At 41.8% G+C, this 27,051-nt stretch overlaps 2 protein-coding genes across 18 annotated transcripts in view; one reads left to right on the top strand and one right to left on the bottom strand.

The window, feature by feature from the left end:
• EFCAB7 (EF-hand calcium binding domain 7) overlaps nt 1-6,862 on the bottom strand; it is a 63,240-nt gene extending 56,378 nt beyond the window's left edge. For 11 of the 14 annotated variants that reach the window (XM_081193774.1, XM_081193773.1, XM_081193779.1 and 8 more), the window contains exon 1: nt 1,118-1,367. In XM_081193774.1, the coding sequence (XP_081049900.1) occupies nt 1,118-1,352 (235 nt within the window). In that variant the 5' untranslated portion in view covers nt 1,353-1,367. Of the gene's footprint in view, nt 1-1,117; nt 1,368-2,890; nt 2,995-6,466; nt 6,714-6,748 lie in introns of those variants that run through there. The other 3 variants (XM_081193769.1, XM_081193771.1, XM_081193770.1) reach the window with 3 other exon arrangements.
• Nucleotides 1-27,051, top strand: part of ITGB3BP (integrin subunit beta 3 binding protein) — a 43,527-nt gene that overhangs the window by 1,998 nt on the left and 14,478 nt on the right. For 2 of the 4 annotated variants that reach the window (XM_081193895.1, XM_081193893.1), the window contains exons 2-8: nt 4,849-4,946; nt 12,322-12,364; nt 16,563-16,698; nt 21,321-21,396; nt 22,502-22,580; nt 23,860-23,953; nt 25,180-25,233. In XM_081193895.1, the coding sequence (XP_081050021.1) occupies nt 4,849-4,946; nt 12,322-12,364; nt 16,563-16,698; nt 21,321-21,396; nt 22,502-22,580; nt 23,860-23,953; nt 25,180-25,233 (580 nt within the window). Of the gene's footprint in view, nt 1-4,848; nt 4,947-6,867; nt 6,975-11,677; nt 12,027-12,321; nt 12,365-16,562; nt 16,699-21,320; nt 21,397-22,501; nt 22,581-23,859; nt 23,954-25,179; nt 25,234-27,051 lie in introns of those variants that run through there. The other 2 variants (XM_081193894.1, XM_081193896.1) reach the window with 2 other exon arrangements.

The following is a 27,051-nucleotide window of genomic DNA, read 5'->3' as shown; positions in this document are numbered from 1 at the left end:
AACTTGGTCTCAGTTGTCCATGCTATAGTGACCTCCTGCTGGGACCACTGTAATGTGCTCTATGTGTGGCTGTCCTTGAAGATGGTCCAGAAGCTGCATCTAGCACAGAATGTGGTGGCTAGGTAGATAAATGGGGTAGTCCAATGGGACCCCAGTCCTGAAAGGACTGCACTGACTACCAGGTAGTTACTGGGCTCAATTCAAGGCATTAGTACTACCATATAAAGCGCTAAATGGCTTCAGACCCAAGTACTGAAAAGAGCATCTTCCCTAATACCAACCATATCAGACTATGATTGGCAAGCGAGGCCTTGCTGTTGGTGCCACCACTGGGAACTACCTGGTTGGCACTGAGCTGTTGCAGGGCCTTTTCATTGGTGGTCCCTCAGTTGTGGAATGCCCTGTCTAGTAAGGTGTGCCTGTCTCTATGATTATAAACTTTCTGCAGAAATTTGAAAACTTTCCGAGCCCCACACTGAGCAAATGATTCCTGCATTGAAGGGGGTTGGACGAGACGACCCCCATGGGCCCTTCCAACTCTACAAGTCTATTATTCTATATCATGCTGGAATGATTTTTTAAAAAAAGAAACTGATGCCTTGGTTTAAAATTAATTTGCAACTTTCCCCATGAACAATAAAATTATACTGATTTATATAGCATAGCTATTAATCTATGCATGCAGAATGAGTAGGGTTGTGCCCTTTCTGTGTATCCATCAAAAACAATATGCAAAGTGGCTATTATTTTTGCCACTCAGTGGAAATAAACTTACTTCTCCTCACCTTTCCTAGGGAGAAGAGCGTTAGGTACAGATACTGTTTTGAACACAGTAAGATGCTTGGCCTGATTTTCTTTCCTTGGGCCCCCCTAGCGTGTCCCCCTAAGTGTGCAGCAAGGGCAGGACACCTGGGGTTCTCCCTGAAGCACTTCAGTGAGTGTCCACCCAACAGTGCTTTGATTATAGAGAAATATGGCACATGAATCGTATCAAGGTTTCTTAGATCCATTAAAACAGTTAACATGTGCAAGATACTATAAGGACTCAAATATATTATCCACTGCTGGAATTCAAGATTTCTCCCAAACTGATAACAACTTAAAAAAATACACTCACCCAAACACAGTTGTTCTTTTGATTTAATGTTTTCTAAGCTGCTTTTGAAGACAGCTAAATAGGCTGCTCTGCAGTTCTTATAAAATGTCTCCTCTTCATAATTCTGGGATCTTTTTGCTTGAGAACTTTCCTGGGATGGGGTCTGATCACTGAAGAGGGATGCATTGCTCTCCTGACTGCCAGCCATCCTGTGAATAATGCAAACATATCTAGAGCCTATTTCTTTTATTTGCATATTTCAGTATCACATCACCATCTGTCCATCCCTCTCAGGTGGGAGGGAGTGTTTACTGGACTTTGCTGTGAGCTTCTGCTCCTGCAAAAATGGGAATAGTCTGCAAATATGCTTTGACATATATGTTTGCATTTCTCTTTAGAATATTTATATACCTTTGATAGCCATCATTTTCAAAGCCATTCACAATAATAAAATCAGATTTGCAGGTGTCTCATATTGCCCTCACAATGATATACCCAGCATACCACACACTGTCTAATCTACAAAATGATATTGTATGGCTCCTTGTTCTGTTTCTATCAAAAGCTGTGGCAATGAAGGGTGGTCTGTGGAGTGGAGATGTTTTTCAAAGCCTCCTTTCCCCAATCCCTGAGGTTTTCCTGCAGCCGCTACAGCGGCTGAAAATTTTGCGGAAAGTATCATTGGCTCCCAACTCTTAGAACTCTCCAGAGAAATGGGGTTTCTCTATCCAGCTTCCAGAGAAATAGAGTTTCTCTACCTGGAGTTCCTCTGAAACAGCTGGGAAATTCTATTACATAAAAGTTTACACATTACACTGTAACACAGTATAGATGCAGTGAAGAATGAGGCATGAAGGTGGGATTATTATGGCAGGACATCCCATAATGACTAAGACTTGCTCTGCAACAAAGTATTTTTTACGTTATCTTTTTAAAATCCATCTCATGCCTGGCATGAGTGCATAGTAGGTGCAAGAAAAACACCCAAAATTCTTGTACTTGCAAGCTCCCTGAGTTGTGTGCATCTGCTGCCTCACACCAGAATCAGCTTTTGGCATACCACTGAAAATGCCATTTCCCCAGTATCTACCAGTGTGCGTTGAAAGATGAATCCTGCATGTGGCTGGCAGGTGCACTTGACCAGCTGCCCGCGGGCGAGCAGCCAACATGTGCTGGATTGCCATGTGAATAGGCTTCTCATTCTATTGAAATGGATTTGATTAAACACAAATCCTGGCTTTGATGAAATGTATGGGAATTTCTGTCCCTAGCAAAGGCAACATTTCCACCTTAAGCTGTTCTAAAACTGGTGGTTTATAAGGTAGTGGTTTCCAAACCTTTGACCTTCAAGATATCATTTCCACAGCAACTCATCTGTCAAACAAGCCCTGAACATCCACCATGAAGCTCCCTGCATTGCAAGTGATTCTGGGGCATGTTCTAGAATAAGCTCAGCTAATACAATGCACTAGTTTACCTTACCATTGCCCCATGCACTGTACCCTAAACACACTCAACACTTTCCTGTGGCTCTTTGTTGCAGGGAAATATCTACTCTAGGAAGCTTGTTCACCACTGCCATTTTTTTCACCAAGGTAACCAGATTAACCTCAAAGGAAGCTCAAGGATTCTCCTAAGAATGATCTGAAAATCCAAGGTTTAAATATTAAGGTGTGCAACAGCAGAAGTGTGAACATCTTGAGAGGGAATGGGTAGAAACTACTTCATTAACCTTTACATTCAAGATTCTAACAGGACTCTTCTCCAGGTCAGCTGTGTAAATCAGGAATTCACCTGAATAAAGAAGGACAATCACACTGGAACACAGTAAGAGTGTTTAGGTAGACCAGAAGAAATCTGGAACAAACAGGCAAAGGGTAGGTTAATCAGGATTCAGGTGAGATAGGAGGCTCACCAAAAAAAGAGCAACAGAATAAAATATATGATGCTGCCACACACTGAGTCATGCCGATGGGCCATCTAATTCAGGTACCTGTTTTATTTCCTCCATGAGACTGATAGCATCTTTGTGGGGGGATTATTTAGATTAGAAAAGTTGTGATTTCAGAAGCAGGGGAAATGTAGCACCTGATTCTATGTACAGCTGACTGAGTGATTAGGCTACAATTTTATGCATGCTTATATGAAAGTAATGTCCACTGAAATTAATAATATTACTTTCTTCCAAATAAATGGGTTATAGGCATGAGGGTGGCAGTCTGATTGTCTTTGGGGCAGTTTATTTCAAAAGGGCCAAGTGGATTTAAATGCAAGTGTTCTAACTTAATGGGTTTGTGAATTGGGCAGCCCATCACATGCAGTAGTTGCCTGGATGAAGAACCTAATAGCGCAACAGAAGAAAATTGTATAGAATAAAAGGACCACATAAATGCATTTTCTTTTTAAATAATTGATATAATTCTGTACAGCTTTTCCTCACGTATGGTTAGTAAATGTCAATAGTAATTTTCTTCTATAACAAAGGTGATGAGGGTTTTTAGAAGGCCATCACAGAGGGGCATTAAATCGTGTGCTACTGTTGGTCTAATAGCCTGAAACATTATTTTATCCAGTGCTGACTTCTGAAAATATATTCCACTATAATAAATTGAATATTTCAAGTTCAATAACAAGACAACAACATAGGTAGGGTCCCCTTCAGGACTCATTGGAGCCTTACTCAGGAGGCCTAAATCACTCGCACCTTCTTGAGTTATATAGGCCTTTTACACTTGGGAAAGAAAGATAATAATCGCTTATCATGGATGAAGTACCCTATTTATAATGCACAGACCGCCTTGCCTGACAGTTTCATATTACAGTGGCATAAGAAGGACCCAACAGGGACACAGTCCAGTTACTGCAAACGGGTGTCACTATAATAATTAAGCACCAGTGTTAGCACACACAAAGGAAAGCGAGTTCTAGCCAATGAGGGAAAAGAGAATAAATGTTAATTTTCCAGTAACCAGTTTTATCAAATATGAACACTTGTTTATGCTCCTCAGTTCTCTCATTACTTAGCCATTTCTTATTTGGGCAGCTGTGCAGCACAGAGATGTTTCCAATATGTTACTCAACGTACAGCATGCAAGAGTTATTTAGTAGAGGGAAGCTCTCTTGCTAAGGTTATTAAAATATAAACTTCACTGATAGTGCACTACAGAAATATAGACTAGGGAACAATTTTGTAGCATCTACTGTTGGTGGCTGTAGACAATCTGACTGAATTTTCAAATTCTAATTTCTGTTATTTCAGCATAGAATACATGGCATTAAAATCTCACACCTACATTTCCCCCCATTATTTATTTAAAATAACTGCCCTTTCCAATTGTACTTCTGTGCCAATGCAGGCAGGCTGGAACACACCATACACTTCCAGGAGCCAGCCTCAATTTAAATTGAATGTACTTGGGAGTTAGAGCATGTCCAAATGATATTCTTCCTGGGACCTGAATGTACTAGATGCAGCACGTCCAGTTCCAACAAAAGAAGACTTTGCCAGTCCCCACACCTGTCCACACTTGTGGCATTACAGTATCAGGCAATGTTTTTTTACACAGAGGAATACTGAACAACACCTTCCACATACTATGTCATTTTCTCAAACACTGCTTACTAAGTGCCTACTTCCAAACAGAGTAAACATTCCATAAATGCTTACCGGTATATTTGTAAATAAGTTCAATTAAAATACTTGGGATTGAAGTATACTGCGAAAATATTCACTCTGAATGACCATTTCCTAGACTCCAAAGTCAAAATCGATGACCAGGAGCAAGACGCTAATTAGCCCTCAGTGCACACAGAGGAGAAGACTGGGTGATGTGATGAACAGAAGAACAAGGTAATAGGCATAACGGCTGTATCCTAATTTCAATACATTAAATTTTATGGGTAAATGCTGCCAAAAATTGCTTGCATTATTGTGGAAAGCTGGCTGCCTAAGAACTCTCCCAATACTTAATGAAGGAAGAAGTTTTCCCTGCTAACACAACTCACTTGTGTGATACAATATTACAGAAGTCCTGAAGAGAAACAGTGTTTGGATTATTCTCAGCAGTACACTCCTTCTGCAAAAGCCATGGGCATAGCCAGGATATTGTTAGGGGGGGGGGTTTGTTAGTGGGGCAGGCCTTTTGTTGGGGGGCAGGACCTCAGTTTGCTATGTATTTTTATTGATTTGGGGGGCAGCTGTCCCCCGCCTTGGCGACACCCATGTGAAGCCACATTCTTTCAAAAGGCCCTTACAGACCAATCCATGTTTACTCAGAAGTAAGCCCCATAATTCTGTGTGATTTATTTTCAGATAAGTAAGCACACAACTGTAAGCACACAAGCAAGCACACAACTGCAGTCAAAATTCTCTGTGGAGATGTTAAAAATCTGCATAGACTCAATGCAACTAAGGTGGAAGTGGGATCAAGCCTTCTATCCCTACCTCCAGCCTCCAGCGTACAAGTTATACATGCATGACTGCACAAGTTTCATGTACACAGGAAGTCAACACACAGGACACCAGGGGTGGGAAAGACAGGGAACAGGGCTTAAATCAGACGAGACACTGTCAACTGCACAGACAATTCCTTATTCTACCATGCAGACCAGCCCCTAAATCAGTGCGCGCAGTTGACAAGTGTTGCGTGGTTTGGGAGGATGACATACTGAATCATCTGATTCAAGGATTGTAAGCAAATTGTAACCCTAGAGCAGGCATGTCCAACAGGTAGATCTGGTAGATCGCGGGGTGTTCCTGGTAGATCTCTGGCCCCTCGGTGATCTCCTTCTCTCCCCCCCAAAAAAACCTCAACAACTCAGGCTTCCTAAAAAAGCTCAAGATCACTTCCAGCGTTTTTATACTGTGAGTAGATCACAGTCTATTGGGAGTTGGATGTCCCTGCCCTAGAGTAAGGCACATCTAGTTACCACTTCTCTACAGTTTCCTTGCCCAAACCCCAGTGAACCAGCTCCTACCATAATAAAAGATGTCGCAACACTTTATGGTACTTTTTGGGGGGGGATCATGTGAAGCGCCCTAATATCTTGTGATGAGGGGTGGTACATAAATGTAATTAATTAATTAATTAATTATCACCAGTGCTATTTTTTTTATAGAAAAAGAGGTGCAGGAGCTCACTAGGAACACTTGCCTTCTTCTTCTCACAGGATAGAAATGGCGCTCACCTGAGAGGCGCCGGAACTGAGTTCCTGTGAGTTCCCTCTGGGGGGAAAAGCCCTGGGAAAAAGCACAGGGCTTGGGCTGTGATCTGCATAAGTACATCTAGGCACCAGCAGAAAAAGCCCTTTCCTCATCTCTGCAGAGGAATAGCTTCCCAGCCACCCCCCCCCAAAAAAAAAACATTTTACCTGAGAACATAAGAAAATTCACGCACTCCCAGTTTACCCCCCAAAAGCGGCAAACTACTCGATTCAGAAAGGAACAGAACGCCGCTGCCTCTTTATTTGGACCAACCCGGATCTTAAATCTGAATTCCGTGACTTGAAGCCACTTCGCTTTTGCACGCTTGTAAGAACAGCCGTTATAACCGTGGTGATAATGAGAGGGGCGGAGGTTGTGAGGGGGGCGCGGAGAGAGAGAGAGAATATAAAGGACGATGAGACGAGAAGCAAATGAGAAGAAAGTCCGACCTGGCTTTGGGCGTTTTTTGCGGCCCTGCCTTCTTTGTCGCCGTCGCCTAGTAACCCGCGTCTGCCTTTGCCAGGCCGGGCCGACACCCGGAGCTTCCAGGGCCCGCCTTCTTCTTCCCCGCAGACTGGCCGTGTTTCTACCCGGAGCGCTTTGAGAGCTGCACGGCGGGAATCTCAGTTTCGAGGGCTGGGAAGGCGAAGAAGTTCGTCGGGCGCCTGGCATGCCGTGAGTCGCGGGCGGGGTGAGGGGTAGCTGGATAGACGGGCAGGACCTGGTGGGCCCACGGGGCATTTCATCCCCCCCACACCCCCCTTCCCTTCCTTATGTGCATTTCATTTCAATTGGAGAGAGCCAGAGTTTAGCCCTATGTAGGTTTTTTGTATACCTGTTTAGGGAAGTTTTAAATGTTTGATGTTTTGTCGCTTTTTATTATTATTATTTATATTCTGTTGGGAGCTGCCCAGAGTGGGCGGGGTACATAGCTGTCAACGTTTCCCTTTTTTAAAAGGGAAATTCCCTTATTCCGAATAGGATTCCGCACAAGAAAAGGAAAAAGTTGACAGCTATGGCGGGGTATAAATAATATATTATTATTTTTATTATTTTATTATTCAAGGCTGAGGGCTTCCTTGCACTGGTCTTCGTCTACTACTCCAACAAGTTCTCGACGCAGTGGGAGTACATTAGTAGTGCTTCGGTTTCTTTTGTGGTGCTTCTCCAATTAGGCTACCGTAATATGTATCCCTTTTTATGTCTCTGAGCACATCAAAAGTAGGACAGAAATATAAGCCGGAACCGTTGTGGTGTGAAAAGCTGTGCAATTTCAGCTGCTGGTTGTTTACGGCTGGATACGCACGGGTTGGGAATGAAGCAGTGTAACTGCTGCCCCCACAAACTGCCATCTCATTGTGAATGCTCAATAAAAAGGACCCATGGAAGGGAACCTTAGGAAGAAACAGGGATGGCAGATATGCGTCCGAGCCAGAGCCAGCCCTGTCATTAGGCAGGTTGAAGCCGCTGCCTCAGGTGGCAGAACACACACCCCGGTGCCCCATCGCCACCATTGGTGCTGATTGGGGGCAAGATCATGTCCATCTCGCCCCAAATTGGCGAGAGCTTGCCCAGAGTCGGCGCCGATGGTGGTGCCACTTCTCTATCAGTGACAGATGTGACAAAGCTCGCAGCAAAACGGGTGGCGATGGCAGGAGCAGGTAGCTGGTGTGGGAGTGACAGCAGTGGCAGGACAAGGCATCACTTCCCATTTCTCCTCAAGTGGTGAAACAGGATGCAGCGCCCCTGCTCTGAGCATTTGTAGAGTGTTTTCTGCTTACCAATACAAAGCTTAGTCAGACCCTAAAGTGTGTGGGATTGCTTGCTACAGAATAGGTGAAAAGATATGCTTTCCAGGCACAAAGCCATTTTAAGTATGTTTGCTCAGTTGAAAATCCCACTAAGGACAGAGTCCTGATCTCACTTTGCTGGGAGTTAGCCCCATTGAATACAGTCTGACTTACTTCAGACTAGATGTGGTTAGGGTTGTGCTTTGAGTTTAATGAGACTTATCCTTAAGTGGGTTTAGGTCTGCAGCATTGCCCAAGACATTAAACACAAGTGTTTGAAGATACAGAATTAAGAGTATGTAATAAAAATCCTGCTGTTCCATCCGTTTTCCAGGTACACCCCCCAAACTTTATATTTTGTTGCATATTAGTGTTCATTGAAGCTGTACCTAAATGTGTTTCTCTCATACATTAGTTTTGTTTGTTTGTTTGTTTATTATCGATACATGTAACACCAGGCGGTCTATATAGAGCTAGAAAGAAAAGTCCCTGTTCTGACAAGCTTATAGCCAGACAGAACAATTCAGGGAGCCTTTGGCGCAATGGGTCAGTGCATCTGGCTGTTAACCAGAAGTTTGGTGGTCCAGGCCCACCCAGGGACAGCTGTGGGCAGGATTCCTGCATTGCAGGGGGCTGGACTAGATGACCCTGAGCGTCCCTTCCAACTCTACAATTCTATGTTTCTAACTGGGCAGATACACTTGTGCATATCTTGTGTGAGGTGGGCTACATCCTAACTGTTGCTGATTATGGGGGCTGGGATGGCATTGTATACCTTCATTATCTGCCCTTCCATTGTCTCCAATGAATCAGAATAAGGCAGCTGCGTCTGTTCCTCTGAAGCAGACCACCTTAAGATGATAGGAATTGGTGGGGTAGTGCATATGGAGGGGTCAATAGATGTTTAAGGCATGCTGTCTTTGAGTACAATCATGGAGATGACTGCTGATAGAAGAGTTGGTCATAACCTCTTCAGGGTATAGCGTAGACTTCTCAGAACACTGCTGACTATCTCCAAAGTGGGGTGGGGTTTGCTGGTTTCCTTTGTCATTAAAAATAGTGTTGGAGAGAAGAATAATGGACCTGGCTTCTCCTCAAGTCCTACAATAGTTCAATCTCAAATCTAAAGTAGCATATCATGGTTACGGAAGTTCTGATAAGAAGTGTATGGAAGACAACTAGTGTTGCTGTGAGTAATGAATAAGCTATCGCAGAGCACACTCCTAACCAATCCCCTGACGTGGCCTGGTGTCTCTACCAGCAGAGAGGAGTACTGCCAGTGCAGATTATCTCTGCCATGGTGGAGACCCCAGTTGCACCCAGGCAGGTGTATAGTGTTAAGCCTCAAAATGAGGCATTACAAGGGCAAGCACCAGATCCAAAGCCCCGTGGAACTGGGTCCCTCAGCCACATGAGCCTGCAACTAGCATATTGAAAAAGGAAAAAAATGCCCTCCACCTTTGTCCCTGGTCGGTGTGTGCTGAGGTGGCAGGACTTAGGATCCAGTGGTGGATATTGCACCCCACTCTTCTTTGAGCCCACTTAGGATTGCTCTGCCACTCATTAATTACCTCCTTTAAGTACATTGACAAATAGTGAGCATAACCAACTATAACTTATGAATGGATAGATGGGATGGAAGGATGAAGACATTTCCCCAAAGGGTCCATCCACCATACCATTCCATGGAACTGGTAAACAGAAGCATTTAGCTGTTGCTCTTCCTGGACTCCTAAGTTAAACTAACTTTGTATGCAGTCCTATACATATACTGTGTTTATTTGTGAATACATCTCATTGAACTCAATAGGACTGATTAATGCCTAGATATGCATAGGATTGCATTGTTAGTCTCTATCCAACCCAGAGTCAATGATGACTAGAATTCACATTTTCATGCATTTCCTTTGTTCAACTGTGGCAGTCTAGTTTGAATGACAGGCTAGTCCATCTTAAATATAATTTATTTTCTGATACTGATATCCTATGAGGCATAAACAGTGATGTGAAATAAACAAAGTCTTCTAATCCGAATTTTTTCATAGTGGAGCCTTGAATGAATTTCCTGCCCTTTAAATTGGCACTAGTGCTCCTACCTGCCTCTGTTACTGTTAGTGCATTGGGGAGGCAAGCATTTATGTTGGGCACAGTGGTAGTTGGTGCCTGTTTGGACTTGTAGGGTGGAAGGCAAGGAGGCCACCAGTAGGTGGAGCCAGAGCTAATGGCAGGTAGTGCCTACTAATTCTAGTTTTGTCCCCATCCTTTTCGCTGAGTTCCTGCTCCCTTGTTTAGCTGCTGTGCAAAGTCACTGTTTTACTTGCAGGTTGTCCAACCCAAGCTTGTGGTTCAGCTTTCTCAGACAAACCCTAAGCTATAAACCATAGGACAAAATTTGATTATAGCTCATGGTTAATCTGCAGAGAGCTAAACCATGATTCCACATGCTAAACCAAACCATGGTTTAGCCCAGCATGGCACAGCAGTAAAATGGCGGTAATCTCCTCTCCAGGAGCCCATGCATTGTGTGACGTCCAAACCAGGCCTATAATTACTCCCAGCCAAAGTCACTGGAAGATTTTAAATAGCATAGTGCTTGACCATTCTGCCCCTTTTTTTCAAGTCTTTTTTCCCCAGGTTGCTATAATTTAATGTGATTTTCATGTAGTTTTTCATTTATCCTAATCATAAAGCTACCTTGAGTCCAGATTCAGGCTGTACTTTGGCTTCCAGCTTCCTCTGAAGTCCGTCATAAAAACTTCCATCATAGCATGCCTTAGTATAGCATGCAAATACATGGTCCCCTAGAGCACCTTTGCAGAGTGAATGTATTAGCGTATAAAATGTTTCTCTGCTGCCACTGGGGTGGAAGATGTAATGGAGTCTACATTCCTTAAGCAATATGAGGCACTATATTTAAAAAGAAACATGATGTTAAGAATTTTTGTCAAACTGTTTCAGCTTTGACTATCCCTTGGCAAGAATGTGGATGGCTTTTTAATATAAAAAAATGTAAATCTTGCACAGTATAGTTAGTCTGCTTTTTAAGACAAAAATGTTTTTCAGTGATCTATTTTCAACATAAGATGTTAAACTGGAACTAGCATAGTACAGTCATGTTTCAAATATGCTTTTAAACTTACTTTCTATGGTTCACCTTGAAGAATGACAAGGTTACAAAAATGCTTTGAGTGAAATCATTTCAGACTGTGGCCCTGCTGGAATGCCAAGCCATTTATGCTTGCAGAATCTGGGCTTTGTTAAACCTTATGAGCATTTTTAGCATTGAGATCTTGGTTACTAAATCAAAATGCCCTATTCCTAATATGGTGCCTGCGCCTTTCTATTCTGAAATGAAATGTTTCTGCAAACCTTGTTTAATCTAAAATAATCTTCTGAAGCTTTTATTGGATGATTTTAAGGGTTTTTAGTTGCTTTATATAAAAAGGCCTTTAACTGTTGTTTAAGATTTAAGAATGTACTTTAAAAGTTGGAGTTGTCTCTGGGAAAAAATAGTCTTAATTTATGTTGACCTTTCCTTCCTTTGAGTATTTAGTCTGCATTCAATAAAATTTTGATGACTGCTCTTTAGAAGACAGCTGTACGATGTAAAGTATTATAAATATTCAGCTTTCCATTCCTAGTGTTGCCATTAACAGCTGGGCATCCAGTTCAGCAGAACAGATTTTACAGAGAAAGCTTGGCGTGTTCCTGAATCAGTATAGTGAAGAACACGAGAAAATAGTTTCGTATGGTTTAGGGACCTGTAAAGACATAGAGCATCTGTTCCCTAGTTAAGTCAAAGTCTAGTAGCATTGAATCATGTTAAGAGCTAAAATGATGAGAAGAACTACTTTTTTCACCTTGAATGTACTGGTGGTTAAATGCCTAGTACATTATTTCTGTGAACAGCAAAATAATTGCAACACCTACACAGAAGGTAAGTTGTTATGCACGTCCGTATAATCTCATTCTTTATCAGTTTTATATAAAAAGCATTTTTTAAATTATTTTTTTGTAGTGTGACATTGGGGTAGTGGACAGGTTGGGGGGGCAATCAGGATGGGTTCAAATTTTCAAAGCAGTATTCAAAAACTATATGCCAAATATGTGGTTAGTTTTACTAGTGTAAAAAATGCTATATGTGGTCTGATAACCACTGATAAGGTTATCAATATAAACTTTGCTTTTCAAATATGATAACACTTGCTCCCCCCACCCCCTTTCTTTTCTAGTGCTAAGAAAGCTCTGAAGTTGGAAAGCCTTGCCATGGGGAAAGTAAGTGTGTGTTTGTGTGTGTGTGTGTGGTGCCCACTACGATTAAATTATTTTCTAGGATATACATAAATGATCAGCAGTTCAGTGATACTATCATAAATTACTTGGCAATCTGCAGTAAAGCATTCCTGACTATGGAAAAGAATTGACTGCCAGACGTCTTTGGGAGAAAAACTATTCTTATATAATATTCTGACTTTGCCTACATGAAGCAATTGGCTATAACTGAGGAGACTGCAGTGGTTGTTTTTTATTATGTACACGCCTCTCTCAAATGAGTTAGGGACCTTTGTGAAATCATTTATTAGAAATTAGTTCCGTAATTTGTGAAGCAAATGCAGTGCCATCTCTCTGTACATATAACAATATGGGATTATGATAATGCTGTAATCTGCATATTATAAACTGCAAAATTGAAATGAAAACATTAAAGACATTTTTATGTTGAGAATATAATTACCTCTCTCAGCTAATCTAACATAATGAAACGATAAAGTACTAACACTGCAATAAATTTCCCCTACAGTTATCACAATAAAAATAAAATTGTACTGTTGCTGTCCCCCACCCCCACCCCATCTCTCTCTCTGATAAAATGTGGCCATTCCGTTTTTCCAGTGCCATCATGTCACGACATATGCCAGTTTATTATCTTCCAATACCAACTGTGGGCGTTGCTATGAACAATAATGCAGAGGAGTTCATTGGGCAGGTAGCCTTTAAGGAGGCAAAATTGGTGGGGGGAAATGTATACCTAAATGTTTGGTAAATAAAATGAGCCTCCTGTTTTGTTTCTACATACCAACAGTTTCTTTATAGATGGTAGTCTTCAGAGGTCTCAGTGGTACTTAGCAAAATTGGAAACTTGGCAGTGTTAAAAATCTTCTGTATACTTTTTGTATTTAAACAAAGGTGACAAAATACAGCAGGGGCACTAACAAAAATCATTAGCAACTTAATTAGCAATTTAGTTTTCCATTACCCACCTTGTTGTGCTCTGAATACAGCTGTGACTGTAATTTTGCATCTGCTTCCTTGGTTGGAGTAGCATTTTTGGAGGCGAGCAGTCCAGCTTGAAATGATTCTGTTCCACCCTAAAGCTATTTTTCCTTCTGAAATGGAAATTAAAGGGGGGGAATGTCTGTGTTGAGATTAACTATTTAGGAAGTTTCTAGTGTCAAAATTTCTTCATTGAAAGCTTGAGGTTTCAGGTTTTCCAAAATTCAGTGATGGAATTAATTTCTAAAGCTGTCTATGAAGCAGAATTATTATTGTTGCTAGTATAAATGTTGTATCCTTATCCATAGTTTTAAGATAATTGAAATAGTTATGTGAAAAGGAAAGGGGAAAGGGAGAAAATGGTTTATTATATGTTTCAGAAACATGCATAGGAGTTTACTATCAGTCATTTCCAGTTGAAACAAAGGTGGCTATTCGGCAGCTCTCCAGATGTTGTTGGACTACAACTCCCATAAGCCCCAGTCAGCATAGCCAGGGGTCAGAAGTGAAGGGAGTTGGAGGCCAATAACATCTAGAGAGCCATACGTTAGTCCTTCCTGCACTAAGAAATGTTTTCAATTGTCACTCTTTACTTTTCCTAACTCTGCGTGTTTACTCAGAAGACAGTCCTACTTGGTTCAGTGAGGTCTCCTTCCAAGCAAATGAGTGTAGGATTGCACCTTACCGTATTTTTCGCTCTATAACACGCACCCGACTATAACACGCACGTAGTTTTTAGAGGAGGAAAATCCGTAGGCATGCCACCTGTAGGCATTCCCTCCATAACACGCACAGACATTTCCCCTTACTTTTTAGGAGGAAAAAAGTGAGTGTTATGGTGCAAAAAATACGGTAATTATTCCTTTGGTTTATTTACTTATGGCATCTGTATGCTGCCACATAACAATAAACGTTTTGGGCTGGGTTACAATAAATAAGTAAAATCCCTAACAACAATTTAAATACAACATAAAACCATAAAGTAAAAAATACAACAAAAACCAAACCTACTACATCCCCCCAAATGAAGACACAGACTTAAAATTGAAGGGTCCACACTAGCTGCTCTGAGCCCGGCCTTGGCTGGGGAGGGCGGGGTATAAATTATTATTATGATTATGATTATTATTATTACATAAGTACCTGATGTTGAAAAGAGCCCAAAGATGGTGTCAGGCAAGCTTCCATGGGAAGGCTCCCAGGGACTCCAACTCCATAGTCCTGTGCAAACAGTACTCCAGTATACCTGAACTTGTGACTTTACAGCTGTCTGATCGGTATATTTTTAGTGTTTTACCTGATTGCCTTGTTGCTAATAGTATATTTCTTTTAACTCAAGTTTGCTTTGGAAGATTTGTTTTAGAATCGGGTTATAAGTAACACCAATCTATCAGTCTGCAAAATACTTACGGTAAATATATATTTTTAACTTACTCCAGGTGTAGCACATTTTCTGCACCTCGTGCCATACTGTTGGCAGGGATTCTTCTGATGAGTGGGTCATTTGGGAAGAGCCATGCCGCACCCCTCTGGTGACTCATGGGGCTTAACGTGGCTAGTTCCCAAGTGATGCTTTCATTCAGATTTTGCTGATGTGACGTAGGATCCACTGCATGGGTGATGTTTACATTAGGCCTACATCTATGGAGTCACCCAAATAGGCCACAAGCAATTCAGCAGAATATGGCTATATTGCAGCCTTATAAATGAGACCACAGAAGTCTCTAGTTTGCAAAAAAAAGAGGGGGGAGGGGAGAAAAATTTATTATTCTGCTGAGGGTTGGCAGAGGAGGGAAGGCAAGCTCTGCCCTTCTTGCAGTAGCCTTGTATTAGTCATGAAAGAGGGGATTTCCTTCTCTGGCAGTCCACTTGGCATCTGTGCTCAGTGCAGAGGGAGGGATGAAGCTCTCCATCCTTTTTTCACCAGCCTGCTCACTTGTCTACATGCAGTTTCTTACTGCCTATTACTTCTAAGCTAGTGGTTTAAATACAAGGCTGCTGTGTCATAAGTTGAGGATTGGTAGACTAATCCACTAATCTGTTCACACCAAACCTAGTATTTATACAAAACATGTAAAGGTCAAGGAGCCTTGGATGGTTAAGTTCAGTCAAAGGTGACTATGAAGTGCGGCACTCATCTTGCTTCAGGCCGAGGGAGCCGGCGTTTATCCACAGACAACTTTCTGGGTCATGTGGCCAGCATTATTAAACCACTTCTGGCTCAACAGAACACCGTGATGGAAGCCAGAGCGCATGGAAACATTGTTTACCTTTCCGCCGCAGCGGTACCTATTTATCTACTTGCACTGGCATGCTTTTGAACTGCTAGGTTGGCAGAAGCTGGGACAGAGCAATGGGAGCTCACCCCATCACGTGGATTCAAACCAGCGACCTTCTGATCAGCAACCCCAAGAGACTCAGTGGTTTAGACCACAGCGCCACCCGCCCCCAAAATTTGGAATCACCGAGCATTTACAGTCATAGTTTCGGAGTATTAAGTAGCAACAGTGTTTTACTGTAGGGCAAGGATGGGGAACTTGTGGTCTTCCAGATGTTCTTGGATCACAACTTATTTAATTATTGACCATTGGCCATTTGCACTTAGGCTGATGGGAGTTGGAGTTCAGCAACATCTGGAAGGCCATAGTTCTCTCACCCCTGCTATAAGGCAAGCTTTGTGCTATTTATATAGCTTCACCTTTCAGAGCCGCCTTTCTAAAAGACCATTTCAGTTGGAACATGAGAGGTAGTTTGCTCATTTAATTTGATTGTTCTTTCCACTAATGTGATAGATGGCCCTGAGTGTTGTAGCTATTTTCCTTCATCAGGAATTGTTAAACAAAAAGTTAACATCTTGTGTTAGTCCCTTGGAATAGATGGGTGGGCTTGAAAATCATTTGATTCTTTTTTGTTTGGATAAAGGACTAAATGTGAGACTCATGTTACCAGCACAAGGACAAGAAGCATAGTTTGTTCTTGGAACTTGAGCTTTGAAGTGTTAAAATGTGTGGGATACCTAAAAATGCACTGAGAGGCATGATTCCTCACGTCTGTTATAGGAGCATTCTATAGCCTGCCTTGACTAGAAATAAAAAGGCAGAATTGGATATTGTGAAGGTTGAAAAGGAAAATATGAATGTGCTTTACACTGCATAATAATCCTGTACAGGTTGTTTTGTTACCATTTATTATTCTTTAGGTGTCTGCAACACCATTGCCAAAGAGTAAGAAGAATCTCAAGTCTTATTCACCAACAACAGGAACGTGCCCAATCAGTCCTTTTTCAACTCCCAGGAGCAATAATGTACAAGAGCATGGAAATGGTCTATCAAATGGTTAGTTGAACATTCTCTCCTACTTACTGCAGAATTTTTCTGGTTATTGACCAAGTCAAATTCTTGATTTAGTAATTTATGTCTTGCTCGGTAATTCTGATTCCTTCCACCCACCCACCCACGAATATGAATTTGGATCTTTATGGTAAAGTCCAACTTTTCTGCAGCCTTCACAAACATCTTCAACAATTCTCCTCTGACTAGTTTTGCTTACTTTTGCTCACTGAAGAGAATCAAGCAGTGGCATAGCTAGCCGCTTGGGCGCCTGGGGCGGCGTGTGTGTTCTGTGCATGGGGGGCATGGCAAGCTGTTGGCAGGGCAGGGCATGCTGCCAGAGTCCTAGTGCCTGAGCTGACGTGTTTCGTTTGGGCGCCCTGTGGGCCTGCGTTGCTTTTACAAGCAGCGCAGAGCCTGCATGGAGTCTAACCGCTGCCTCCCCCCCAGCTGGAGGTTGGCTGAGGGGCAAGTGGTGGGCAGAGGCCGGCCCTACGCTGCTTTTTTGGGCAACAAGGGGTCTGTAGCTGCCCGAGCCACTCCCAGGAGAGACACAATGGCTCAGGCACGATGCTGGCTCTGTGCTGCTCGCGGGGCCAGCACATGCCAGTTGCGTCCTTCTTGGCCACCCTCCTGCGGCTGGGGGAAATGCAGCAGCTCAACACCCTGTGAGCACAGCCCTGGGCTGCGGTGCTTTGGGGAGCAGCACACTGTGCTCTGGGGCACCTGGACGTGGGCATCATCTTGGGCTTCGGTGTGCCGCCCCCAATGTAAGTGCTGCCATAATAATAATAATAATAATAATAATAATAATAATAATAATAATAATAATTTATTATTTATACTCTGCCCATCTGGCTGGGTTTCCCCAGCCACTCTGGGTGGCTTCCAACAAACGATTAAAAATACCTTAAAACACCCAGTCATTAAAAACAGGGCTGCCTTCAGATGTCTTCTAAACGTCAGATAGTTGTTTATTTCTTTGACATCTGATAGGAGGGCGTTTCACAGGGCGGGTGCCACGACTGAGAAGGCCCTCTGCCTGGTTCCTTTTACTTCGCTTCTCACAGTGAGGGAACCGGCAGAAGGCCCTCGGCACTGGACCTCAGTGTCTGCATTGAATGATGGGGGTGGAGACGCTCCTTCAGGTATACTGGGCCGAGGCTGAGGCCGTTTAGGGCTTTAAAGGTCAGCACCAACACTTTGAATTGTGCTTAGAAACATACTGGCCCAGTGCAACCCGCCCTCCGCCCCCCCCCCCCCAGCTACACAACTGGAATCAGGCATTGAATTTAATGGAACCAAATTTCTCACTGTGTAGAGTGGGCAGAGTTTGTTAATCCAGCGGGTTTGTGCTGTTACTAGTTCCCTGCCCTTTGAAACTTGCTATGATAACATTTAACAGGTTTGACATCTGTATTGGGGCAAGTAAAGAAGTGTGCAATGGAACTGAGGGTGCTGCCTTGTGTGGAGTCTGACCACCGGTCCCCCTAGCTCAGTGGTGACCACACTGCCTGGCAGCAGATCTCCAAGGTTTCAGGCAGGGATCCCACCCAGCCCTGATAAGAAATGGTGAGGGTTGAACCTGGGACCTTCTGCATTCAAATTATATGCTCTAACACTGAGCCCTGTAATGATGGCTAATCATATTTTAACAATGCTGAACCCTGCATTAATTTGTCTGTGTGTCTGATCTTGTGCAAACCTTCTAACCTTTTATCATCAATCTACATCATCATACATGCACAATCTTTTTCAGGCTTATGCAAGTTCTTTACAGTGAACATTTGCAGAACATGGTAGCACAAAGGTTTATATCTCAACTAAGTCATCATTGGTGGGAGCATCTGTTCCACTAATGAAGCACTTCTACCATAGTATGGTTCCCTCTTCTCCACTCCACTCTTGCTTGTGGAAAATCTGCCCTGAAGGATCCTCCACTTGGGAGTCTTTACTGGATCCCGTCTCTCTCTGTCAACAGAAGGCATCCTTCCATTTGCAGATGGCTAGTGGCTATTGAGTGCAATTTGCCTTAATATTGTTCTCCATGCATCTTGGTGTTCAACAAGGCATAATTTAAAAAAATTCAAAACGCTTATCTCATAAGAAAATGAGAAGAGCCCTAGTGGAACAGACTAGTGGCCTGTTTTGTCCAGCATTCTTTTCCCGCAGTGACCAACCAGATGCCAAAAGCAGGACAATATCTGATTTGCATTGTTGTTTTCCAGTGACTGGTAGTAAGAGGCCTGGGGCTTGGGATCATGGAGTTAGTATATAGCCACTGATAACCTTATCTTCCATCGATTTTGGAACCTTTTTTGAAGTTTGTGGGTGTTACTACTTATGCTAGGCAATTCCACAGTTTAACCTTATATTCCTTTGCTGGGAGAAGTGTCCATTTATCCTTACTCTCTGCTTCCTGTCCTTGACTCTGCTAGAAGCAGCTGCATTTGCTTCCTGTATCCCACACATTGTTTTCCTCTTTAGCATCAGTAAAGGTCTAGAAAAGAGGAGGACTATTGCAGTGAATCCCCAATCCATAAAAAATGATCTGAGGAATTCCTATAAGCCATTAGGACTATCTTCTTTATTTAGAAAAGTTGTGCTCTACCCTTCTGTTGCAGTCAGAATGTGCAAGGCATTGTCCCATTTATTTCAACAGGGCACACCAACCACAAACTCTCTCTAGGATGATGGTCTAAAGTTCTCAGTGCATAACTTGGTTCAGAACCAAGCACATTTTGCCAGTACTTGAAAACCTAACAGTCTTCTAGGTATGCTAAAGTGTTGCTCTTGCCCTCAAATAATTTGGGTGTTGTTGTTTTAGCAAAAGATGAGAAATGCATTTTGATTTAATTTCACAGAATAATACAAGAAAGGAGTTACTGTTGAGGTGAAGAAGAGAAAGCAGAGGACCTGGTTTAGGAATCCATATTACTTGGTCTAGATACTTTTACTGAGACACTATCTGTATTTGATTGAATATCACAGGCCGTTTTGCAAAATACAGCCATTTTACACAAAGCAGCCAGTTGCTTGTAGGAGAAAAAACACAATATGTCCATTTGTGAAAGCGCATCTTTGCTCTGCTGACCCTCCCCTATTAACTGAAAACTGACATTTTAAAGCAGTGCAGCATACATACAACCTGAAAACTCCAAATGCTGTTATCTCCCCACTTCCCAAGCCAATCTTTTATTGATGATTTTATATGAGTTTTACTTTCGCTGTTCATATGTGATTCTGTGTTTGTGGGAGGGAGGGAGAAAGTGAAACAGGAAAAAAATCTGTTGGATTTTTTCACATGCCATTTCTGACAAAAAAAGGGGGGAAATGCCTGAAGGAGTAAAACGCCTGTGTGCTGGGATGTCAAAGGCAAAGGTGAGTGTGTGCTATATTTCCATATTGTAATTAAATATGGGCATAAGGGAACAGTCCTTTTGCACATAAAAAGAGAGATCACGTGTCCGCAGCTGACATTTAGATGGATAATTATTCAGTAAAGTAGGAATAGCTTTCCTTTTCTAGTTTCACCAAGCTACAAAATGGTGGTAAGGACTTAGAATTCTGAGTTGTCTCCTCTATATTTAATGTTTTCTTTTTATCTTGCAGCAGTGTTAACACTGCTTTATTGTTGATATATATATATATAAGTGCAATTATACAAGTTGCACTTGTTATTACAGTAAATGTAAATGAATAGGTATTTTGACCTGAAACACACACACACACACACACACCCACACACCCACCCATACCCCTAAGGGCTTTTTCATTTACACTATTTGTTTTGGTCTGTCCCCTATCCTTGAGCCTTCACAATGAGATCGAATACAAAATCCAGTAAAATCTCTCTCATATATATATATATATATATATATATATATATATATATATATATATAGTTTTGTTGAACATTGAGATGTACAGGGAACAATATTAAGGCCAATTGCACTGCATAGCAACCCTCTGCAAAAGGGCTCATTCTCTTAGCAGGGAGCGCTGGGATCCATTGCAGGCCCCCATTAGCGTACTGGGCAAGGATGGCATTTTCTGCTCCTCACTCTTTTCTCTTGCAGTCCCTTGCACCATTCTCATGTTACTACGTAGGATCCTTCAGAGTAGTGTTTTCAATTGTTCTGTGTTTTTTGTGAGTTTGATCTTATGGGGCTGCTATATAACTTTGGTTAGTAAATAAATAATTTCAAATGGAAATTATAGTGGTTATTGAGCATGTTCTTTCATATATTTTCATATACCTAGCATCCAAATTAATAATACATAATATCTTGCATTTGCCAACAATCTTACATTTCTATGGAGTGAAATGAATGTTGGGAATTTTTTAACCTCTTAAATCGGTTAGTAGTAGTATTAACTTTACCATTTCTATTTTTGTATTTGTAGCTTTCCTTTCTAACATAAGATGTTTATAATGGAAAAGCTGTAATTAATTAAATGTCAGGTTACAGTGCATTTGTAATGAAAAGGGGGGTGGGAATAGAGAAAATAGTTCATGTTTATTTTTCATGCAGAGTGTGGTAAATCTTTATACTGTTTGGATTTTTGTTTTCAATTACAAGATGATTATAGTGTTAATTCTTATTTCTTGATTGTCTTATTCCTAGGAAACAGAGAGAAATGCAGTAACTTGCTAATCAGATCACCCAGAAGGGGGCATCCTGAAATGGAAGACTATGAAAAGTAATGTTACCTAATTCTATAGTTTAAACCAAGCATGAAGAGGCACAAATTTAATTGCAACAGAGCCTCTAGGAAAGCTGTTTCTGCTGTAGCAATATTGGGGAGTAATTTATATTTAGTCCTTTTGCAATTATTAATTATCAACAAAACTGAGTTTTAAAAAACCCTAAGAAATGTTTGTTTTCTATCACAATGTTACACAGGTAAATGCAGATTAACATAAAATCACAAAAATTCTTCTTAAAAAAATTCAAAACCTACTTGAATTTGTTTTTGTGGGAGGTCATTATTTTCCTGACAATATTTTAGAAATGGCAGCCAGTTTTCCCAGAATTTATTCTATACAATTTGTCTGTCTATACAATGAGCTGCCTGGTGCTACGGCACTGCTTCAGTTGTTTCAGGCTTATGTCACTCCAATGAAGATCTGTTCTATAAGAGAAAAAGTTACATTGCTAGTTAATCTGCCTTCATCCTTTTGCTTTATTTATTCATGCAATCTTGTGCTTTTGGTGCACTCTCTAGCCTTTTGGATGATCCTACTGGTTTTTCCACTTCTCTCCCCCCCCCCTTCCATTCCTGATCTGCTTTCTACTGTCTCCTAAAGCAGGGCTTCCCAAACTTGTGCTCCAGCCGTTTTTGGACTACAATCCCCATCATCCTTGACCACTGGTACTGCTGGCTAGAGATGATGGGAGCTGTACTCCAAAGGCCTAGGTTTGGGAAACCCTGTCCTAAAGAGTCCCATGTGTAGGACTGGGCTGAAATCTTGTGCAGGAGTATTGATGGGTTTCTTTGCACTATCAATGGGAAGTGGGTGGAGCTGACTCTCTGTGCTGGAGTTTAGGGAGGAGGTAAGATAATGATGGGAAATTAGTATAATTAGACATGCTAGAAATGTATGCATTTCGCTACTGGTTGATATACGATAAACCCTAGACTTATTTACCTGTTATATACCAACAAGTTACAGTATTTCACAGCCAGGGGAGGGATGTTGCCGGCAAAGCTATATCAGTGTTACTTGGTTTTTATTCATTTTTCTTCTTGTTTCAGAAATTATGCCATCAATTTAAATAATTCCTTGTTTCCCTCTTTCCTTAAGACTATTAATACTGCAATCTGAAGTTGAAGATTCTCTGGGCAGATTTATGAAAATCAGACAAAACCTAACCAATTTACAGGTCTGTTGTCCCCCATCTTGATCCTTGATTCTTTCTTTCTTTCTTCTCAATTGTTGCAAACTTCATTATAGAGCAGGGGTGGGGAGCTTCTGGTCCACCGATCAAATTTGGCTTGCAAGGCTGTTTTCCCTAGCCTATTTTTCATATGTGACGTCATGTGCAGGGCAGGTAGAGATGGAGCTGCATCATCTGTGCAGCTGACAACATGATTGTGCAGCTTATCTCTGCAGAAAGCCCTTGAGCTGCAGTCCCCAGGCATCCAACAACCACCTGGCAGATGGGCACTTGGAAAGTGTTATGCAAGAGACTTTGACAGGTGGGTGGAAGTTAGCCCACGGGACAGATAACTAATTGGCCTACTGGGCCAAAAAGTTTGCCCACACCTGACAATACCTATAATTTTATTAGCTACTGTTGTTCTCTCAGATCAGTCTCCACCCTGTACCCAGCAAGATAGTTGGTTTTCTGATTCCACTGTGAGGATCAAACTAGGTGTGATTGTGGAGTTTGATCATGCATCTCCCACAGTTTTATTTTTTTAAAGAAGTGTGTTAACACTTTCCCTGATATCTGTTTCCTGGTTTAAACTGCCCCTCTTCAGCTATTTGCCTCACGAGGTCACACCTATGAGCAGTGGCGTAGCGTGGGTTGTCAGGACCCGGGGCAAGGCAAGTAATTTGCGCCCCCTAACCCGTGGATTTGCGCCCCCTAACCCTAACCCCCAGATGTTGCGCCCGGTGCGGCCGGCCCCCCCTGCACCCCCCACGCTACACCACTGCCTATGAGTATTCTAAGGGCACCTGTTTTGCCCGCCACTCTGTACTTGAATCCTGGTGGGGTCGTGTCCTAAGGGCTGGAAAGAAAGCAGAGGTGGTAGACTGGGATGGATTCTGAGATCCAGGCTAGAAGCCAAAGTCAGGGCAACACTTCCTTTGATTGAAAGGCATGGCCAGATACAGAGTGGTTGGGGTAAACTAGGGGAACTGACCAGGATTCAGGTAAGCAGTCAGTCTGAAAAGGCAAAGTGGCAGCCTGCTGGTGTCCTTCGGTGATAATGTGCTCAGATTGTGGGGATGCGACAAGGCTTTCAACTTCACACCTGTTGATCGTACTGTGCATACAGAAGCATTCCATTTCCAATATCAAATATTAGTAATATAGAATTTTTTTCAGCCATTTAAACTAAAGATGCAGAAAGAGTGGGAGGTTTTAAGAGTTCTGTTTTGTTAGAAGATTTGACATTAAGATTTAGCTTTTTTAAAAATATATATTTTTTCAGGCTTTAGAGGGCACCAGAGAGCTTGAAAATATTATCGGTGTTTCAGAGACCGCTGGTAACTTGAAAGGCGAAGTGAGCAAAACCAGAAAGCTAAGTAAGAAGGACTTTTCATAATTTCCTTTTTGTGAAATAATTAATATGCATCCTTTCACATATTTAATTTTTGCTTTATATGAGCATGCCTAGGTGTCCTAGAAATATTACGTATTGCAGAAATACAGATTACTTTCCATATTAAGTACTTCATATTAAGCAACATAATTAAGCAAACAAATAATTGATAAGTGGTAACAATACAGATCACTCTTGGTATAACTCAAGTGAATTTATATTATGGGTCTCTATATCCAAGTTACTATAAGCAGGAGTAGGGAGCCTCAGGCCCAAGTGCCAAATGTGGCCCTCCAAGCCTCTGTCTGGCCCTCATGACTCTCCCAACACCATGCCCTTGCCCTTGCCCTTCAGCCTGTTTCACATCCTCTTTGAGTGTTTTGCTTGGCCTAGAACTGATAATTTAGTGATCAGTCTGTGAACACTTAGAAAAGGATGCTATGATTACTAAGACCCAGAGTGGGCTTCTCAAAAACAAGTCATGCTGGACCAATTTCATTTCTTTTCTTTTTTTTATGGCATTACAAGCTTGGTGGATCAGGGGTATGCTGTGGACGTAGTGTATCTTGATTTCAGTAAGGCTTTTGACAAAGTCCTGCATAATAACATTGCAGAGAAGCTGCTAAAATGTGGGCTGGACGAGGTAAGTGTTAGGTGGATTTGTAGCTGGTTGACTTAACTAAACCAAAAGACTTCCCACTAATGGTTCCTCTTCAAGTTGGGTGAGAAGTTAGGTGCCACAGTGATGTGTCCTGAGCCTGTTGTTTAATGAAGGTATTGAGGGGTAACATTAGTTTTACTTTTGGCCTAACAATCCAGTGTGTCTTACTCAGAAGAAAGTCCCACTTTATTCAATGGGACTTGCTCCCTAGTAAGTGTGTTTAGGATTGCACTCTGCTGCTAGCCATGTCCAAAAAGATTTAGCAGAACTTTTGTCTACAGAGGTGTGTGTGAGAAAAAGGGAGGTGATTGTTTTCTTCTGATTTTTCCGATGTACAAAGGTTTTCAGGGGAAAGGGAGAGCAGAGATCTGGGAGTGCCCTGATCTAGGAGTAGAACTCTGCTTGAGGAATTATGAATTCAATCCAGTATTTTCTTTAAATAAAAAATTTCCTGGAACATTAGAGAAAAAACACATTTGTACCAATTTTCTATATTAGCATCACATGAGTAGAGTTCTCACAATATCTAAATATATTTTGTTCCTCAGTAAAGCAAGCAGGAAAACTGCTAAGAAGAACCAATGCAAGACAGCCTGCCCAAGGTAACTCCCCCATATTATTTGTTTTGATTGCAAACAGTTGTCAAAGGGGTCCATTTAGCAAACTTCTTCTGAAAGACTTGAAAAGGCCTTTTGCAAGAGACCGTATCAGATTTGTGTTTTTTTCAGCAAAATTAGGTCTCTTGCCCTCTCTTTGGTTGTATGACATTTAAGCTGTTGGCAAGATAAAGACTCCCCCCCCACCCGCCGCTTTCAGATTACAAAAGTGCCTAACTGAACAAACTGCATTTTAAAAATGCATTTATTTGATATGTTTTTATATACCACCTTTTTACTGAAGTCTCCCGGTGGTGTTCATATTAAAAATAAGCAAGATAAAAATGATAAACTATTAAAAAGCACAACAGTATAGAGGCTAAAATTCAGCTGCAGCAGGCGGGGGTGGGGAGTAAGAACAAAAAGTGGAATTGCACATCTTCAGAGTCCTGGTTAAATAAGTGTGGTTTAAAGAGATGCTGAAATAGAATAAAAGATGGTGCCTGCCTGCCTACGTTCAGGAGGAAAATGATTCCATATAAAGGGTACAATTGCAGAAAAGGCATGGCTCCAAGGGGGGACATCAGTTGCACTTCTGTTGGCTGTGACACCAGAAGGAGCTGCAGTGGAGGAGAACCAGCCGTCTGCCATAACGGGTGACAGATACATACCTCTCTATTTTGAAGTGTTTGCAAAAGATAGGAAGCCACAATTGCTAAGTGATTTGCTTGCCTGCACAAAAGGTGAAATGGACACCAGCATTTATCTTATGTTAAGGTGTCCATACAATGTCCCTAAGGGGTATTTATTAATTCGCCTTCACCGTTAGCTCAATGAAACAGCTTTGTGGGCAGTACACCAGCAACATACATAGTCTCTCTTTCTGGCCCAGAACCAAGAACAAATTCTCAAATCCAGATCCAGAGCATACTGACCTTGTGGTGAGAATGATGGAACTATTGTGGATTATGTCAACTCCCCCCCCCCCCTTGGTCTGTGTGGGTGCTGCACTCAACTCCTGGGAGGCAGAGTTATCCATGCAGTGGTTAGGAGTATGCACTCTGAAGATGGTTTGGCCTCAGATCTGGCTTTGGGGAAAGACTGAGCCCCATTTACTAGTCAGCCCCATTAAAAAAGTTAAGGCTGCAGATTTTGCCCAGTAATATATCTTTAACTTGTCAATCTGAGTTACTGGGCACAGGATGGTAGTCAGAACTGTTCTTGGTATTGGCATGTGAGCACCCTACCAGTTTGAGAAGAAGCTTTATTTTAACTCTCTAGATATGAACTGCCTCCATGTTTATTTTATTTTTTATATTTTTTACATTTTCTTCCTTATCCGCATCACCTTGTCTTAGGTGTAGGCTTTTGAGTGAACTATAAAGCCTTGATGTATCTCAAGGCTTTAATAATGATAATAATATTTCTCTAGTGTCTATTACCGGAGGACCTGAGCGTACTTTGCAAACATTTATGAATACAGCCTTGCCACATCCCAGAGACATATGATCTCTATTTTACAAAGTCCCATTTCGGCGAGGTGCTTAAGAACATGCCTTGCATTAAACAGAGGAGGCGCATCATTGACGTCACGGCTTGTCTGATATGGGGCATAGGCATCTCTTGGAGAACAGGCACATTATGGTTTTGGTATTCTGCGAATGAGTGGCTTAGAATGAGCTTTCGAGCAGATTAAATTTACCAGCTACTTCCATGAAATCCTGTGGAACACCCACCCCTTTGGCAGAGATTTTTTTTTAAGCTTTTAAATTAAACTTGACTGAGTTTCCAAAAACACTTTTCTAAATGCGCATTGTGTTATCA

Source organism: Podarcis bocagei (assembly GCF_964188305.1).
Source record: "Podarcis bocagei genome assembly, chromosome: 5".
Classification (NCBI taxonomy): Eukaryota; Metazoa; Chordata; class Lepidosauria; order Squamata; family Lacertidae; genus Podarcis; species Podarcis bocagei.
This window is presented reverse-complemented; position numbering and strand designations above follow the sequence as displayed.